At 49.9% G+C, this 16,004-nt stretch overlaps 1 protein-coding gene across 2 annotated transcripts; it reads right to left on the bottom strand.

Annotated features, from left to right (window-relative positions):
• Nucleotides 1-4,499: 4,499 nt before the first annotated feature.
• Nucleotides 4,500-12,330, bottom strand: WAS (WASP actin nucleation promoting factor). 2 transcript variants are annotated; one of them, XM_055269001.2, is made up of 12 exons: nucleotides 11,947-12,330; nucleotides 11,503-11,643; nucleotides 10,294-10,380; nucleotides 10,091-10,193; nucleotides 9,940-9,981; nucleotides 9,793-9,846; nucleotides 8,974-9,148; nucleotides 7,838-7,880; nucleotides 7,481-7,634; nucleotides 6,868-7,274; nucleotides 6,500-6,614; nucleotides 4,500-4,819 (listed from the first exon to the last, which is right to left on the bottom strand). In XM_055269001.2, the coding sequence occupies exons 1-12, from the start codon at nucleotides 12,076-12,078 to the stop codon at nucleotides 4,764-4,766; spliced, it is 1,509 nt and encodes a 502-aa protein (XP_055124976.1). In that variant the 5' UTR covers nucleotides 12,079-12,330; the 3' UTR covers nucleotides 4,500-4,763. The 2 variants fall into 2 exon arrangements, with proteins under 2 accessions (XP_055124976.1, XP_055124975.1); XM_055269000.2 differs by having other exon boundaries at nucleotides 6,868-7,118; nucleotides 11,947-12,301.
• Nucleotides 12,331-16,004: the final 3,674 nt, after the last annotated feature.

Below are 16,004 nucleotides of genomic sequence, written 5' to 3'. Positions count from 1 at the left end.
CATTCAGTTAGATGTTCAGGAAACTGCGCTGTCACGTCCTCAAATTGCCCCTTCTGCCTGTCACTCCATGAGTTCTGTAGTCAACCAAACAGTTATACGGTTAACCAAATGGATATTCTGTCTGCCTGCCAGTCCAGCTGTGAGCTCATTAAGAAGTGACTGGGGCCGGGCGCGGTGGCTCAAGCCTGTAATCCCAGCACTTTGGGAGGCCGAGGCGGGCGGATCACGAGGTCAGGAGATCGAGACCATCCTGGCTAACACAGTGAAACCTCGTCTCTACTAAAAATACAAAAAATTAGCCGGGCGTGTTGGCGGGTGCCTGTAGTCCCAGCTACTTGGGAGGCTGAGGCAGGAGAATGGCGTGAACCCGGGAGGCGGAGCTTGCAGTGAGCCGAGATCGCGCCACTGCACAACAGCCTAGGGGACAGAGAAAGACTCCGTCTCAAAAAAAAAAAAAAAAAAAAAAAAAAAGAAGTGACTGGCCAGGCCGGGCGCGGTGGCTCACGCTTGTAATCCCAGCACTTTGGGAGGCCGAGGCGGGCGGATCACGAGGTCAGGAGATCGAGACCACGGTGAAACCCCGTCTCTACTAAAAATACAAAAAATTAGCCGGGCGTGGTGGCGGGCGCCTGTAGTCCCAGCTACTCGGAGAGGCTGAGGCAGGAGAATGGCGTGAACCCAGGAGGCGGAGCTTGCAGTGAGCGGAGATCGTGCCACTGCACTCCAGCCCGGGCGACAGAGCGAGACTCCGTCTCAAAAAAAAAAAAAAAAAAAGAAGTGACTGGCTGGTCTGAGGTTCCGTCAGCCCTAGCTTGCCTGAGTGGGACAGACAGGAGCGAAAGTCCCACCATGCATCCCCTTCCCTCCTTATTCCTTCTCTAGCAGAGTCAGATGCTCATCCTCATGTACCCCCAGACTCCTCGGGCAGCAGGGCTCTCCCACTCCCGGGTGTCCAGGAGACCTGTCCAACCCACAAGAGTGATTTAAGACAGGACCTCTGCCTGTCTGGATCTGAGGGGGAGACAAAAGGGTCTGTCACCAGTAGTGCCTCCAAACACTATAAAGTAGTGGGCAAAAGCCTGGATTCTGGAGCCTGACTACCTGGACTCATATCCAGGCTCTGCCATTTACTAAATTACTTGATCTTAGGCAGTTTCTTAAACTGGTCTGTAAAACCTCCAGTAAATGACCTTGGGGTGGGTGTCTCCTGCTCATCTGGAAAGTGAATCATTCTGGACTAGCACTTTTTCAGGAGACCTCAAAAGTTAAGAGGCCATCTTATTGCTACCAGGTCCCACTCCCAGCCATTTGTCTGTTCATTCAGCATTAATTTAATGGTTACTGCGTTGCCCAGTGCCGGAGCCAATATAAGAGTTTATTCATTGCAAGCTTCACAGGTTTGACCTATTGTAATGTAAACCTCAGATTGGAGTGTAACACAAATACAGAAGGGTACACAGACCAGGGGTGAACACTGTAATGAGTTTTCACAAGCAGACCTACATGTGGAACCAGAATGCAGGCTGAGCAACCATGTAGCCAGATCTCAGAAGCATTTAATTGTTTTGTATAAATTTATTGGGTACAAGTGTAATTTTTTTTTTTTTTTTGAGACAGAGTCTCACTCTGTTGCCCAGGCTGGAGTGCAGTGGCATGATCTCGGTTCACTGCAACCTCTGCCTCCCAGGTTCAAGCGATTTTCCTGCCTCTGCCTCCTGAGTAGGTGGGATTACAGGTGTGTACCACCACACCTGGCTAATTTTTGTATTTTTAGTAGAGATGATGGGGTTTCACCACGTTGGCCAGGCTGGTCTCAAACTCCTGGCCTCCAGTGATCACCTGCCTCGGTCTCCCAAAGTGCTCGGATTATAGACGTGAGCCACCATGCCAGGCCACAAGTTTAATTTTGTTACACGGATACATTGTGTAGTGGTGAAGTCAGGCATTTTACTGTATCCATCATCTGAATAATGTACATTGGCCTCCCAAAGTGCTGGGATTACAGGCATGAGCCACAGTGCCAGGCCACAAGTGTAATTTTTTTACATGGATACATTGTGTAGTGGTGAAGTCAGGCGTTTTACTGTATCCATCAACTGAATAATGTGCATTGGCCTCCAAAAGTGCTGGGATTGCAGGCATGAGCCACAGCGCCCGGCCACAAGTGTAATTTTGTTACACGGATACATTGTGTAGTGGTAAAGTCAGGCATTTTACTGTATCCATAGCCTGAATAAGGCACATTGTACTCGTTAAGTAATTTCCTCATCATCTACTTCCTTCCCACCTCCCCACCCTTCCAAGTCTCTGTTGTTTATCATTCCACATGTTATGTCCATGTGTACACATTATTTAGCTCCCACTTACAAGTGAAAAGATTCAGTATTTGTCTTTCTGTTTCTGAGTTGTTTCACTCAAAGTAATGGCCTTCAGTTTCATCCATGTTGCTGCAAAAGACATGATTTCATTGTTTTTTATGGCCGAATAGTATTCCATTGTGTGTACCACATTTTTTTTTTTTTTTTCTTTTGAGACGGAGTCTCGCTCTGTTGCTCAGGCTGGAGTGCAGTAGCGTGATCTCGGCTCACCGCAACCTCTGCCTCCCGGGTTCAAGCAATTCTCCTGTCTCAGCCTCCTGAGTAGCTGGGACTACAGGCATGTGCCACCACGCCCGGCTAATTTTTTGTATTTTTAGTAGAGACGAGGTTTCACCATGTTAGCCAGGATGGTCTCTATTTCTTGACTTCATGACCTGCCCATCTTGGCCTCCCGAAGTGCTGGGATTACAGGCGTGAGCCACCGCGCCCGGCCCACCAGAACACTGGATTTCTAAGGTTTCTGTGGGGGACTGGGAGTAGGGATAAATGATACTGATGGATCCTTCCTGGACTCAGTGCCCATCTGGGGACCTGGTCAGGGTGGGGTGGGGAGTGGTGTTGCGGGGTGCAGAATAATGAATTAAAGGAAACCTGAGACTCCCTCCTTCTCTAGCTTGGGGGAGTTCCCCTTTCCACCTAGAAATTCTTCCATTGCTCTTGCAGACAGAAGAAGCCTGCCCTCTCTGGAGTCTCCCTCACCTTTATCTTCCTCCCCCCTACATTTCTCCTTTTCTCCTCCTCTAAAGGTAGGATGTCCGAGATCTCGAATTCACCAGATTTCAGAAATCGGAAGGGTCAGGGAGCTCAATTCTAGGCTTTGATGTGCAACAGTTTCTAATTATGCCCTTGGAAATAGCTGTAAACGCCAAGGATGCTTTTGAGTTACTTCTTTGTTTCTGGGAGAGCAAGTCCTGGAGGAGGCAGAGAGGTGACTCAGGGGATCTCAGTTGGAAATCAGTTACCTCCATTGTATAGATGAGGAAACCAAAGCTCAGAGGTGAGGCATCTTTCCTGGGTTCTAGAGCAGATCTGTCTGATTATTAAGTCTTTGCCTTTTCCATTGCAATTGGCCAGTGCTTGATTTGAACTGGGAACTGGGCAGAGCCAAATTTTAAAAATGAGAGGGGGATCCTGCCCATCAAGATCCTGGTGTGTGAGTTGTTATGGGCATGGAGAATGGGGAGGTCTGCTCGTTGAGTATGCTGCTCTTAATCTAGTATTGTGTTGATTGAATGATTTTTTTTTTTTTTGAGACGGAGTCTAGCTCTGTTGCCCAGGCTAGAGTGCAGTGGCACGATCTTGGTTCACTGCAACCTCCGCCTCCCGGGTTCAAGCAGTTCTCCTGCCTCAGCCCCCATTAGGAGCTGGGATTACAGGTGTGCACCACCATACCCAGCTAATTTTTGTATTTTTTAGTAGAGACAGGGTTTCACCATGTTGCCCAGGCTGGTCTCGAACTCCTGACCTCAGGTGATCCGCCCATCTCGGCCTCCCAAAGTGCTGGAATTACAGGCATGAGCCACTGCACCCAGTCGATTGAATGATTTTTTAAAAAAATAATTAAATGCATGACATCTGGCCTCATGCCAAGCTTTTTCTCACCTCAGGGCCTTTGCACTGGCTGCTCCCTCTGCCTGGAACCCCATTTCCCCAAATATTAACTGGGCCGACATTTCTCACTCTTTAGGTCCAGCACCACCATCACCTACTCCAAGTGACCTTCCCTGACTGCTCCATCTGAATGTTGTTTCATCTGTATCTCTGCCTTACCACTCCACAGCATTTATCATGATCTGCAACTGTCTTTTATTTCTATTTAATTTCTTGTTTCTTGTCTGTCTCTTCCCCTAGAATGTGGATTTCATCCCCTAAGGGCAGGAATTCTTGTCTGTTTTTTTTCCACTGCTTGATTCCTAGCCCCTAAAATAGTACCTGGCAATAAATGTTGAAAGACAGAGGGGCAGAAGGAAACAAAGAAATACAGGCTAAATGACTGAGGGACTAAATCAATGAATGAATATATACATGTAAGGCTAAATAAATAAAATGGGATAAATGAGTAAAAGGGACTTTGGGGGAAAGGGACCCCATTCCCACATTTGGAATGTAAACAGACTGAGATTTATAGAGAGACAGAAAGACAATTCTTTTATTTTTCTTTAAAAATCCTTGAGTGAAGAGAACTGAGAATTTTTGTATAAAAAGGGCCTTGAGATTGTTGGGTGAGTGTGAGGACCAGGCAGGGATAACAGCATTGGAGGGGTTGGTGGGGAAGAAATGGGGGTTGGGGGCCTGGAAGAGGAGAGTGGAGGGTGGGCACAGAGAAGGTGGAGGAGGAGCCATGTCCTGCGAGGGGGAGCACAGGGCAGCAAGTAACTCAGCCACTCAGTCATCCCATTCATCATCTTCATCTTCATCGCCAGCCTGGTCCTCCCCTTCGTCTGGAGGGAAAGAGAAAGATAAGATGCCCTGGGAGTTTGGTGGGGGGGCTTCATAGGGCCTGGGAGGTGAGGACTGGACCCTGGGGTTCTGAGGTCGCATGCTAGAGGAGGGCAAGTTAGAGTTTCCATTTGGGACAAGAGAGGGATTATAGTTGGGGTCTGAGTTCTAGTTGGAGTTGAAGTTTATGCTATCAAAAATGTGGTTAGTCGAGATACTGTCAAAGGGTTAATGTTAACCTATCTATCACATAATAGGGTGAATTTAAATAATATTAGCAAAGGTTTGATAATATATTATTGCTTCCTGTCTGGTTAATGCTAATATTTTTGACATATACTGGGGTTAATGACAATAACATTATCAAAATTAGCTGGGCATAGTGGCGCGCCTATAGTCCCAGCTACTCGGGAGGCTGAGGCAGGAGAATCGCTTGAACCCAGGAGGCAGAGGCTGCAATTAGCCAAGATCGCGCCACTGCGCTCCAGCCTGGGTGACAGAGCAAGACTCCGTCTCAAAAGAAAAAAAAAATCATTGTCGAAAGATGAAGTTCCTATAGTAGGTTGATACTAATATTTGCATCATATAATGGATTAGTGACAGTATTGCTGACAGATTAAGAGAGTAATAGTAACATTATTATAAAAAGATTAGGTTAACAGCCAGGCCTGGTGGCTCATGCCTGTAATCCCAGCACTCTGGGAGGCTGAGGCTGGGCAGATCGCTTGAGCCCTAGAGTTGCAGAGCAGCCTGGGCAACATGAGAGTAGTGAGAGCTTGGTAGTGAGAGCTCATCACTATCAAAAAAACACCAAAAATTAGCCAGGTATGGTGGCACACGCCTGTAGTCCCAGCTACTTTGGGAGCTGAGGCTGGAGGATTGCTTGAGCCTGGGAGGTTGAGGCTGCAGTGAGCCATGATTGCACCACTGTACTCCAGCCTGGGACACAGAGCGAGGCCCTGTTTCAAAAAAATTTTTAAAAAGATTAGATTAGGTTATCTCATAATGAGTTAATGTAAATCTGTTAATACATGGAATTAAAATTAATATTATTGTCAACAATAGTGTTCTTCATAATATTGTCATCACATAATGGGTTAATTTTTTTTTTTTTTTTTGAGATAGGATCTCTGTCACCCAGGCCAGAGTGCAGTGGCACAATCATGGATCACTGCTGCCTTGACCTCCCGGGCTCAAGCAATCCTCCCACCTCAGCCTCCCAAGTAGCTGGGACCACAGGCACACACCACTATGCTCGACTACTTTTTTTTGAATTTAGTTTTTATGGAAGTGAGGTCTCACTATTTTGCCCAGGCTGGTCTCGAACTCCTGGGCTCAAGTGATCCTCCTGCCTTGGCCTCCCAAAGTTCCTGGATTACAAGCATGAGCCACCGCACCCGGCCAGCTGATGTTAATAGTACTGAACATGTGGGAATAACATTAATATTTTGGACACATCCTGGCATTAATGTTAGTATTACTGTCAAAGTTGGAGTTAATTATATTATTGTCACATAATGACTTAATGTTAATATTGTCAAAAAGGAGGCTGACACAAGATTCATGTTAATGCTGTCAAACAGATGGGGCTGATGTCACTATTGGTGGTGACTGCTGGGATTGTTTTGAGGCCAGTGCTAGCCCTGGGAGCCAGGTTTGAGGCCCTGGCAGGATCAGCTCACCGGAGGAGTGGATGGCTCTGCTTCTCTTCTGCATCACGTGCATCAGGGCCCCCACCAGTCCCTCTGAGCTCTGAGGTGGTGGCTGCAGCGCTGAGCTCTCTGGGGCCCCAGGGGTCTGCAGCAGGCAGGGATCAGCACAGAGCACTCAGGGCCTGGGAAAGGAGCATTTCTTCCCGCCCCTCCATCAATATTTTCTCTCCCACACACTTCAGTCCCCTTCAAGGCTTCCCACCAACCTTTCAACCCTATCAGTGAATCCCTAAGGCCTGGCATTCTCCTCAGTCCTGGCCTCAGCCCCCCAGTATCCTGACTCAGACGGGACACCCCAGAGTCCCAGACCCCCAATCCTCCATCCTGCCTGTCCTCACCTTGTTCAGCTGAATTCCCTGCCGGATTTGATCCAGAAGTGCTCCCCGACCCCCACCAGGGGCCAGGCCCCCAGCAGGCACCAGAGCAGGAGGGAGTGGGGGAGGGGCTGGTCCATTCCCGGAGCTGGGCGGCGGTGGCGGTGGTGGCGGTGGTGGTGGCATGGGTGGCCCACCAGCTCCAGGGGGTGGAGGGGGCAGTGGTCCAGAACGTCCAGTGGCTGGAGGGGGTGGTGGTGGAGGGCCCCCTCGGCCTGGGGGTGGGGGTCCCCGGGGTGTTGGTGGGGGTGGGGCAACCCCCAAAGGTACAGGGGGCAGTGGACCAGAACGACCCTTGTTACCCCCCACAATAGGGGGCCGGGGGGGCTGGTTCCCTCCTCGAGATGGCGGTGGGGGCGGTGGAAGTGGCTCTGTGGAGGGGGTATAACACATAGCTGTAACTCTCATTGATTTCGTCTGAGCCTCGATTTTGCTCATTTGTAAAATGGGTACCCCCACTGACCAACTCCTGACTGAAGCAGTATAGGTGCTCCCCTAAGGACTGAGTGACTTAGTGAATCTCTTATCTATGAGCTGCTAGGGCTGGCGAAGGGAGCGTATGGAAGCAGGGGCTCACCCTGGCGCCTCATCTCCTGCCGCACAGCCTCCAGCCCACCCTGGTCCTCAATGAAGTCGTAGATAAGTTTAGAGGTCTCGGCATCAGTGAGCTGGGCCTCGCTGATTCCTGCCCTGGAGAACAGACTCCGCAGATCCGGGTCGAGGTTGTTCACCTGCCCAGGAGGAAAAAGGCCAGGGGCGGGAGTAGAGGAACAAGGCGAGGAGAGAAGCGACATGGATTGTCGTTGGGTCCATCCCAACAAGGGATCTGAGAGGAGTGTGGGAAGGGCATGGTCTGGGGGTGGGGTCTCAGCAGTGGTCTTTGGAAGGGTGGGTGGAAGTTTAGTGGAGTCCAAGAGACTCTGAAATTACTCACGTCAAATCCATTCTGGGGGTCCCACCCCACGTGGCTGACATGCCTGGGAGAGGTGAAGAGACTCCAGTGAATCCTCACTGCCCTTCCTTCCCTCCCTTCATAGTGAAACCCTCTTGCCCTCTCCTGCCCAAAGAGACTCTGAGGGGCCAGAATTAATGAATGAGACTGAATGAGTGAATGAGTATAGGGAGGAGTTATGGAATTAGAAGGGCTCCATAGTTTGTGGTGCTGATCCATCCACCCATCCCTCTTTCCCCATCTATTCACCCATGCATTTGTCCACTTATTCATTCACATTCATCTGTTGGACTACTGATCTGTCCATACATCTGTCTCTGCAACTATCTGCCCACATATGTCTGTTCACCCATTTGTCCACCAGTCTGTCCTCACACACACTTTTCCATCCACCCATCCACCTACCCATGTGCCCACCTTTCCATCTATCCATCCACTCATTTTTCTACCCATGCAACCACACACTTCTGTTCACTTATCCATTGAACTGTCCATTCATCCACATATTTGTCCCCCTGTCCATCCCCATCCACCTTGTCTGTGAGCCAATCAGCCTGCATATCAATCTGTCCACACACCTGTCCACTCACCCATCCATCTATCCACGCACCTCCCATCAACCCGTCCACCCATAAACTCATCCATCCAACCACTTACCCATTCATTCTTCAACCCATTCATTCATCCATTCATTTATCCATCCATCCACCCATCCAGTCACCCACCTACCCACCAGCCCTTCTCATCCATCATGTACCTCATCTATCTATCCGTTCATTCACCTGCCCACCCACCTGCTCTCCTAACAGCCCACCCAGAGTGGGCCCAGGGTGAGGCAAGTAAGGTGCCTAGGGTGCAAAATTTAAGTGAGTCACTCACTCTCAGAGTCAGGAATTACAGTTGCATGCCTCTGAGAGTGAGTACCTCCTTAAATTTTGTACCCTTGGTGCCTCATTTACCTCTCCCTAGACCCAGCCCTGCACCTACCTATCCATCCACCCATTTACCCACTCAGCCACCCAGCCATCTGCCCATCCTTCCATCCACTCAGCTGTCCACTTGTTCATGTGCCCCTCTGCCCCCAGGAATCTGTGGGTCCACTGGGGAGTGGTTCTCACTTGAATCCACTGGGTGCACCAATATCAGCTTTGCTGATCTTCTTCTTCCCTGAGCGTTTCTTATCAGCTGAGCTAGGTCCAGGTGCTGGGAGCCCACGGTATCGTGAACTCGTGATGTCAGGGTTCTGGATGTCCACTGTCGCCAGCCCCAGGGAGAGTGGACCCACTGGAGGGCCTGTGGGGAAAATAGGGTGGTTGGCCCATTGACCCACTTACCAACCAACCAAAGCACAGGGGCAAGAAACGGAAGCCTTGGGGGAAATCTGTGTGTGTTGGATGGTCATGGAGGTAGTGGGTGAAGGGTTCAAGTAGGGTCTATGGAGAAGTGGGTGGATCCCACAAACCATTCATACATTCACTGATTCATTCATGTTTTCATTCCCTCATGCTTTATCATTCACTGGCTCATTGACTAATGAATTTGTTAAAATATTCATTTACTCATGTATTCATTCAATCATGCTTTCTTCACTGACTGAAATTTGTCATTTAGTTGTTTATTCACTGTTCATTCATTCACTCATTGATTAATTTACTCAGTCATCCATCTACCTTTTCATTCATTTATCCACATACCCATTCACCTATGCATCTATCTACTTAGACTTTCATCCTCCCATCAATTCATCCTTCCACTCAGCCATCTACCACCAATCCATCCACCCATCCATTAGTCCACACATCCATGCACCCGCTTGTCCATCCACATACCTATCCATCTACCCATCCATTCACCCACTTACGCGCCCATCCAACTCCTCATTCCTCCATCCACTCTTACCCATCCATCCAGAGACACAGGGAAGAATCAGCACGCACCTCCTTGGTCTCCACCTGGGTGCGGGGGCAGGGGTGGGAGCCCTCCTCTTCTCTCTGGGAAGATGGAATGTGTAGAGAGCTATCACAACCCTGCCACAGGTTCCTGGGCTAGCCCCTTATTACCCCTACTCGCACTAGAGGACTCACCTTCATTGGCTGGTGTTGGTGGTGGGGGTAGCTGGCGTCTGTCTGTGGATAGATGGATTGGGAGCCAGGACCATGAGAGGGGACTTTTCTAGTTCCCCACGCTTGCACTCACCTCTGCCCAACTTCCTTTCCTCCCCTGTGGCCTCCTCACCTCCACTTTGCCTCTGATTCCTTTTTTGTATCTTCTCCTGCACCAGGGCCCGGAAGGCCTGGGCCTCATCCTCGTCTGCAAAGTTCAGCCCCGCTTGGCAGTCCTGCACATACCTTGGGGTCAGCCGCCTCCCAGGTCCCCTGCAACTTTCCCATCTCCTCTCCACACCCCAAGTGAGGCCCGAGGGCTGGTTGGTCACTTACATCTCCAGCGAAGGTGTGGAAGAAGGGGGTGGGGGTGGAGTAGACAAGCTGTGAGTACAGCTCCTGTTCCCAGAGCAGCCGACCAGCCTGGAGAGGTGTAGGGTGGGAGGCACAGTGGCACTGAGGCACGCCGGGGGTGTCAGGCTTTTGTTAGCTGGGCAGGGAGCAGGGTGTCTGGATTTGGGGGCTCATAGTCTGGTTTGGAGATTTTCAGCTCGGCACTAGAGAGTTGGGGTCTAAGGGTGTGGGTTGTGGGGTATAGTCTGGGAGCCATATACTTTTGTGAGAGGTTTGGATTTGGGGTTCGGGGCCCTAGATCTGGGACTTGGGGGCTTGAATTTCATAATTTAGGACTCTAGTCTTAGGAAGTTGAGGCTCATTCATAGATTCAATCCATGCCCTCCCCCGCCACCCCAGCCCCAATTCATGACAGGTAGGATTCTAGTATTTGGGAGTTGGAGTTGAGATTTGAAGTTCAGACACATAGACTTGGGAGTTTTGCAGGGAGTCCAGCTAAAGTAAGTGCAATTTGGGGTTTGTGGAGAGAGTTATGGTTTAGGAGTTTGGTGAATATTTGATAGCCTTGGGATCTGGAAGTTATGCTGGGTCCATCTTTATGGGTTTAAAAGGATGAATTTGGGGCTTAAACCTAGAAATTTCAGGTCAGGGGATTGTGGAAAAGACTTTTTGCTTAAGAACTACCTCGGTATTTGAGTGTTCAGGAATTTTAATATGGGAATTCTGGGGTCTGTGCTGTGGATTTAGAAGGACAGATTTGGAGTTCAAGGATCAATGGAATATTCAACTTTGGGGTTTGTTGAACAGATTTATGACTTAGGAGCTTGTCAAACGTCTGGGGTTCAGGAGTTTTGATGAGAGATTCCTGGGATGCAAAATGTTGAGTTTAGAATAGATTTGAGGTTCAGGTACAAATACAGTGCTCATTTATTGGAATTTGTGGAAAAGATTAGGCTTAGGCAGCAGACTAATACTGGGGGCTTTAGAGATCTTGATATGGAGACTGGGGCCAGTCATTGCAGACTTAGAAAGGCAAGCCAGAGTTTGTCATCTGGATGAGTCTTTGGTTCTGGGGCTCAGGGATTCACTGATCAGGTCTGAGGTCTTGAAGCTGTGGACACATATGGACACAGATCTGGGTTTGCGGGTTGAGAACTGGCTTGCAAGTCCAGTTGGGGGTGGGGGGGTCACCTGAAGGCCGTAAAGGCGGATGAAGTAGGACTTCTGGGGGTTATCCTTCACGAAGCACACAGCCCCACAATGCTCCTTGGTCCAGTGCTCAGCTCCAGGGGGCAGCGCCAGGTACAGCTGAACAACTGCAGTGGCCAGCGTCTGGGAGGGGAAAGCAGGGGTCAGTGGAGTCTGGTCAGGGGTAGCCACAAGGTCTTGGAGCCAGACCTGGTCCTTCCTGCCTCATGACAGTCATGGGCCCGAAGGAAGAGCTGCAGCCAGAGGGAAGGCAAGTAGACATTGAGATCTTCCTGGGAAGGGTGGATGATAACGGGAGATTCTAGGAGAGGAGATGATGGAGAGGGAAAGGAGGAGCGGGAGGAGGGGAAGAGAGAGAAGGAGGAGAGGAAGAGGAAGAAACGGTGGAGACGGGGTGGGGGCAGGGGCAGGAGATCCCCAGCTCACCAAGCATTTTCGTCCAAGCATCTCGAAGAGTCGCTGGTTCTCGTGGTCCTGGAGGAGGGTGGAGGGTATGTTCTGCTGAACTGCTGGTGCTCCTCGGCCCCCGGGCCTTCCTCCCATTGGGCCCCCACTCATGGTGCTTTCTGCCCTTGTCTTCTCTGGCGAGGTTCTGGGTGCAGAGTAAGAAAAGGAACTTCCGCAGTGAGCAGCAAGGGAACAGGAAATGCAAAAAACCACAAGGGACAAGGGAAACAAGTCCTCCAGGGGCCCCTTGGTGGGCCTGGCCTCCTCCTTAGGCTGAACTTGGGCCCTCCGCCATCAGATTGGATCCCTCCTCCACTTGACTGCTTAGACCCATCTTTTGAATCAGCTTGGGTCCTCCTCCCCCTTTCTCACTCTCTGGGGCCCATCTCCTTCTGACTGGCTCAGACCCTCCTCCCTCTGGCTGGCAGCGAGAGCTTAGCCATTGGCAGCACATCTGTGTGCAGGGCTCCCTGTGGCAAGGAGTAGCCATGGGCCTGGGTGACCTCCTTCCTAAAGCACCCAGGTAGCCTGAGGCTGAGGCCTGAGGTCCCTAGTCCTGAAGGGTTACTACACTAAAACTTTTCCTTTTGGCTGGGGACAGTAGCTCACACCTGTAATCCCAGCACTTTGGGAGGCCGAGATGAGCGGATCACTTGAGGTCAGGAGTTCAAGACCAGCCTGGGCAACATGGCAAAACCCCATTTCCACTAAAAAACACAAAAATTAGCCAGGTATGGTGGCACACACCTGTAGTCCTAGCTGCTCAGGAGGCTGAGGCAGGAGAATCACTTGAACTCAGGAGGTGGAGGTTGCAGTGAGCTGAGATTGCACTACTGCACTCCAGCCTGGATGATGACAGAGCAAGACTCTTGTCTCAAAAACAGCAACAACAACAACACAACAAAAACCCTTTTCCTTTTGATGACAGAGCAAGACTCTTGTCTCAAAAACAGCAACAACAACAACACAAAAACCCTTTTCCTTTTAATTACAGAGCGAGCCCCTGTGATCCACACCTATCCTGAGTGCTTAGACACTGCCAATGACGCATACGCCTCTGGTCCACTTCCCCATCCCTTACCCTTGCCTTCCTGCAACTCCCAAATTACTTTCTGCTCGTCATACTTTTTTTTTTCTTTTTTTTTTTGAGATGGAGTCTCACTCTGTCGCCAGGCTGGAGTGCAGTGGCACGATCTCGGCTCACTGCAACCTCTGCCTCCCGGGTTCAAGTGATTCTCCTGCCTCGGCCTCCCAAGTAGCTGGGACTACAGGCACACGCCACCACGCCCAGCTAATTTTTTTGTATCTTTAGTAGAGACAGGGTTTCACCATGTTTGCCAGGATGGTCTCGATCTCTCGACCTCGCGATCCACCTGCCTTGGCCTCCCAAAGTGCTGGAATTACAGGCGTGAGCCACCGTGCCCAGCTCATCCCTTTTTTAAAGAAAGGAACTTTGTATCATATATGAATGCCTGAACAACATCTTGTTTAGTTTTCATTGCACTTGAAGTTTGTAAAAGCACATAATCTTCAAAAGTTTGCTTTCTCCCCACTGGACATCCTAGTTTTATCTTAACACTCACATAGCACTTAACGTGTGTGCCAGGCACTGTTCTGACCCCTTTGCCGGAGTGCGAGCCAGGCAGGCCAGGTGTGAGTGCATGGTCTCGTCCCTCCACGCCTTCGCTCTTGGCCGGTGCTATGATTCCTGTTTGCCTATAGCAGTAGCTGTTCACTTATTTCCACTGCCATACAGCATTCTGTGGTGTGCATGTGCAGCCTGGGTGTCCATATTCTGTAACAGGCCTGGTTCTTGCTGTTGGGAGTAACACTGCAGTGTTCACTCCCGCACGTGTCTCCTGGTTCACATAGGCACGCAGACTCTCAGAGGGGAATCTGAGGGCATAGGGTTTGCATGTCTCTAACTTCTTCAGGTGATGCCAGACTATTTCCACAAGTGAATGCTAGCTCAGTCCCCGGGCCTCCCCAGGCCTCAGTTTCCCCGTGTATTAGGCCATTTGGGGACTTGAAGCTCTCAGATACCGGAACAGCAGTTTGGGGGAGCTGAGTAGGTCTGGGGTGTGACTGACATTCCCAGGTACCTGAAGGAGGAACGGCACATCTCCAGGTGGACCTGCAGTCCTTCCTGGAAACTTCCATGGCTCCCCACACGTGCAAGTTCAAAGCCTCTCTCCTGAACCTAGAGCCCCTTCTGCAGTGGCAGTTCCAACCTCCCTCCCGTGTCCCCACTCACAGCTAAGCTTCGGGCCTGGAGCACTTCCAACCTGCTGATCAGGGCAAGCCCCGATGTGACCTTCAAGGCCATTGTACGTGTTCATTGTGACACTGCTCACTGAGCAGTCAGTGTGTGCTAGGCGTATCTCCAGCATCTGGACAGACGACACTAAATGGGTATTGAAGGACTGAATGAGGGATCAATAATGATATCCAATTTGATTCAGTGGTTCCAGAGGTTTTTCTAAGTGCTTTCCATTTATTAACTCATTTCACATTCACAGATGACCCCACAAAGTAAGCACTACTGGCCGGGCGCGGTGGCTTACGCCTGTAATCCCAGCACTTTGGGAGGCTGAGGCAGGCAGATCACGAGGTCAGGAGTTTGAGACCAGCCTGACCAACATGATGAAACCCCGTCTCTACTAATAATACACAAAGTAGCCAGGCATGGTGGTGCACACCTGTCATCCCAGCTACTCAGGAGGCTGAGGCAGGAGAATCACTTGAACCCGGGAGGCGGAGGTTGCAGTGAGCCGAGATCGTGCCATTGCACTTCATCCTGGGTGACAAGAGCAAGACTCCATCTCAAAAAAAAAAAAAAAAAGTAAGCACTACTGTTGTCCCCATTGTACTGACTGGGAAGCTGAGGTCCAGAGGAGCCTGGGTGCCTTGCCCGAGGTCACACAGCTTGTGAGTGGTGGAGCTGAGGAAAATTATGAGAGAAATTGTTGTTCCCAAGCTGTGAGGTGCCACATGGAGGCTAAGATAAAATTATTCTGCTCCTTTGTGTCTTTTGTTCTCCACCTTTCTACTTCTTTCTGTGCCTCCAGAACTGTCCCCTTGATTAGGGGATGGTAAGCCTCTGATAGATTTGCTGGTTGTTGTTGTTGTTGTTTTTAATGTGAAAGCAAGTTTATTAAGAAAGTAAAGGAATAAAGAATGGCTACTCCATAGGCAGAGCAGCAGCTTGGGCTGCTGGACTAAGGATACTTACAGTTATTTCTTAATTATATGCTAAACAAGGGGTGGATTATTCATGATTTTCCAGGAAAGGGGTGGGCAATTCCGGGAACTGAAGGTTCCTCCCCTTTTTAGACCATATAGGGTGACTTCTTGACATTGCCATGGCACTGTCATGGCGCTGGTGGGAGTGTCTCTTAGCATGCTAGTGCATCATAATTAGTGTATAATGAGCAGTTAGGAAGACCAGAGGTCACTTTCATTGCTGTCTTGGTTTTGGTGGCTTTTAGCCAGTTTCTTTACTGCAATCTGTTTTATCAGCAAGGTCTTTGTGACCTGTATCTTGTGCTGACCTCCTATCTCATCCTGTGACTTAGAATGCCTAACCTCCTGGGAGTGCAGCCCAGTAGGTCTCAGCCTTATTTTACCCAGCCCCTATTCAAGATGGAATCACTCTGGTTCAAACGCCTCTGACATATTTGCCCTTCTCTTTTACAAGGAAACCCTTAATCCTAAGGGTTTAGAGGGAGGAAGATTCATCTTCTGTAACTTCTTCAGGCGGAATAGGGGCGATGATATTCCTGCCTATTAGGGTGTCTTGTATTCAGGGTAGAAGGGAGCTCAGTCATAACTGAGCCACTCATAACTGAGCTCCAACAAAAGGTGATGTCCATCCCTCTTGTTTCTTCTGAGCAGCCGTCACAGGTCACTGATTGGTTCACAGGAATAAGCAGGGTCAGTCCAAAGTCGGCCAGTCAGTGCTGCAGTCTTTTTCCTTTGGGTCGAGGGTCTCCTCAGTATCATCCCTTCGTGGTTCGCCAGGAAGATGTTACCGGAAA

Source organism: Symphalangus syndactylus, chromosome X, assembly GCF_028878055.3.
Source record: "Symphalangus syndactylus isolate Jambi chromosome X, NHGRI_mSymSyn1-v2.1_pri, whole genome shotgun sequence".
NCBI classification, from domain to species: Eukaryota; Metazoa; Chordata; class Mammalia; order Primates; family Hylobatidae; genus Symphalangus; species Symphalangus syndactylus.
The sequence above is the reverse complement of the archived record's forward strand: the minus strand, read 5'-3'. Positions and strand labels throughout refer to the sequence as shown.

What these genes read in the sequence shown, in the direction of transcription:
- WAS (XM_055269001.2), bottom strand. Translation starts at nt 12,078, where the DNA reads ATGAGTGGGGGCCCAATGGGAGGAAGGCCCGGGGGCCGAGGAGCACCA. An exon ending in TCCACACCTTCGCTGGAGAT is followed by an intron (nt 10,194 to 10,293) that starts GTAAGTGACCAA and finishes AGGTATGTGCAG; the next exon opens with GACTGCCAAGCGGGGCTGAA. An exon ending in AGGGAATTCAGCTGAACAAG is followed by an intron (nt 6,615 to 6,867) that starts GTGAGGACAGGC and finishes TGCCTGCTGCAG; the next exon opens with ACCCCTGGGGCCCCAGAGAG.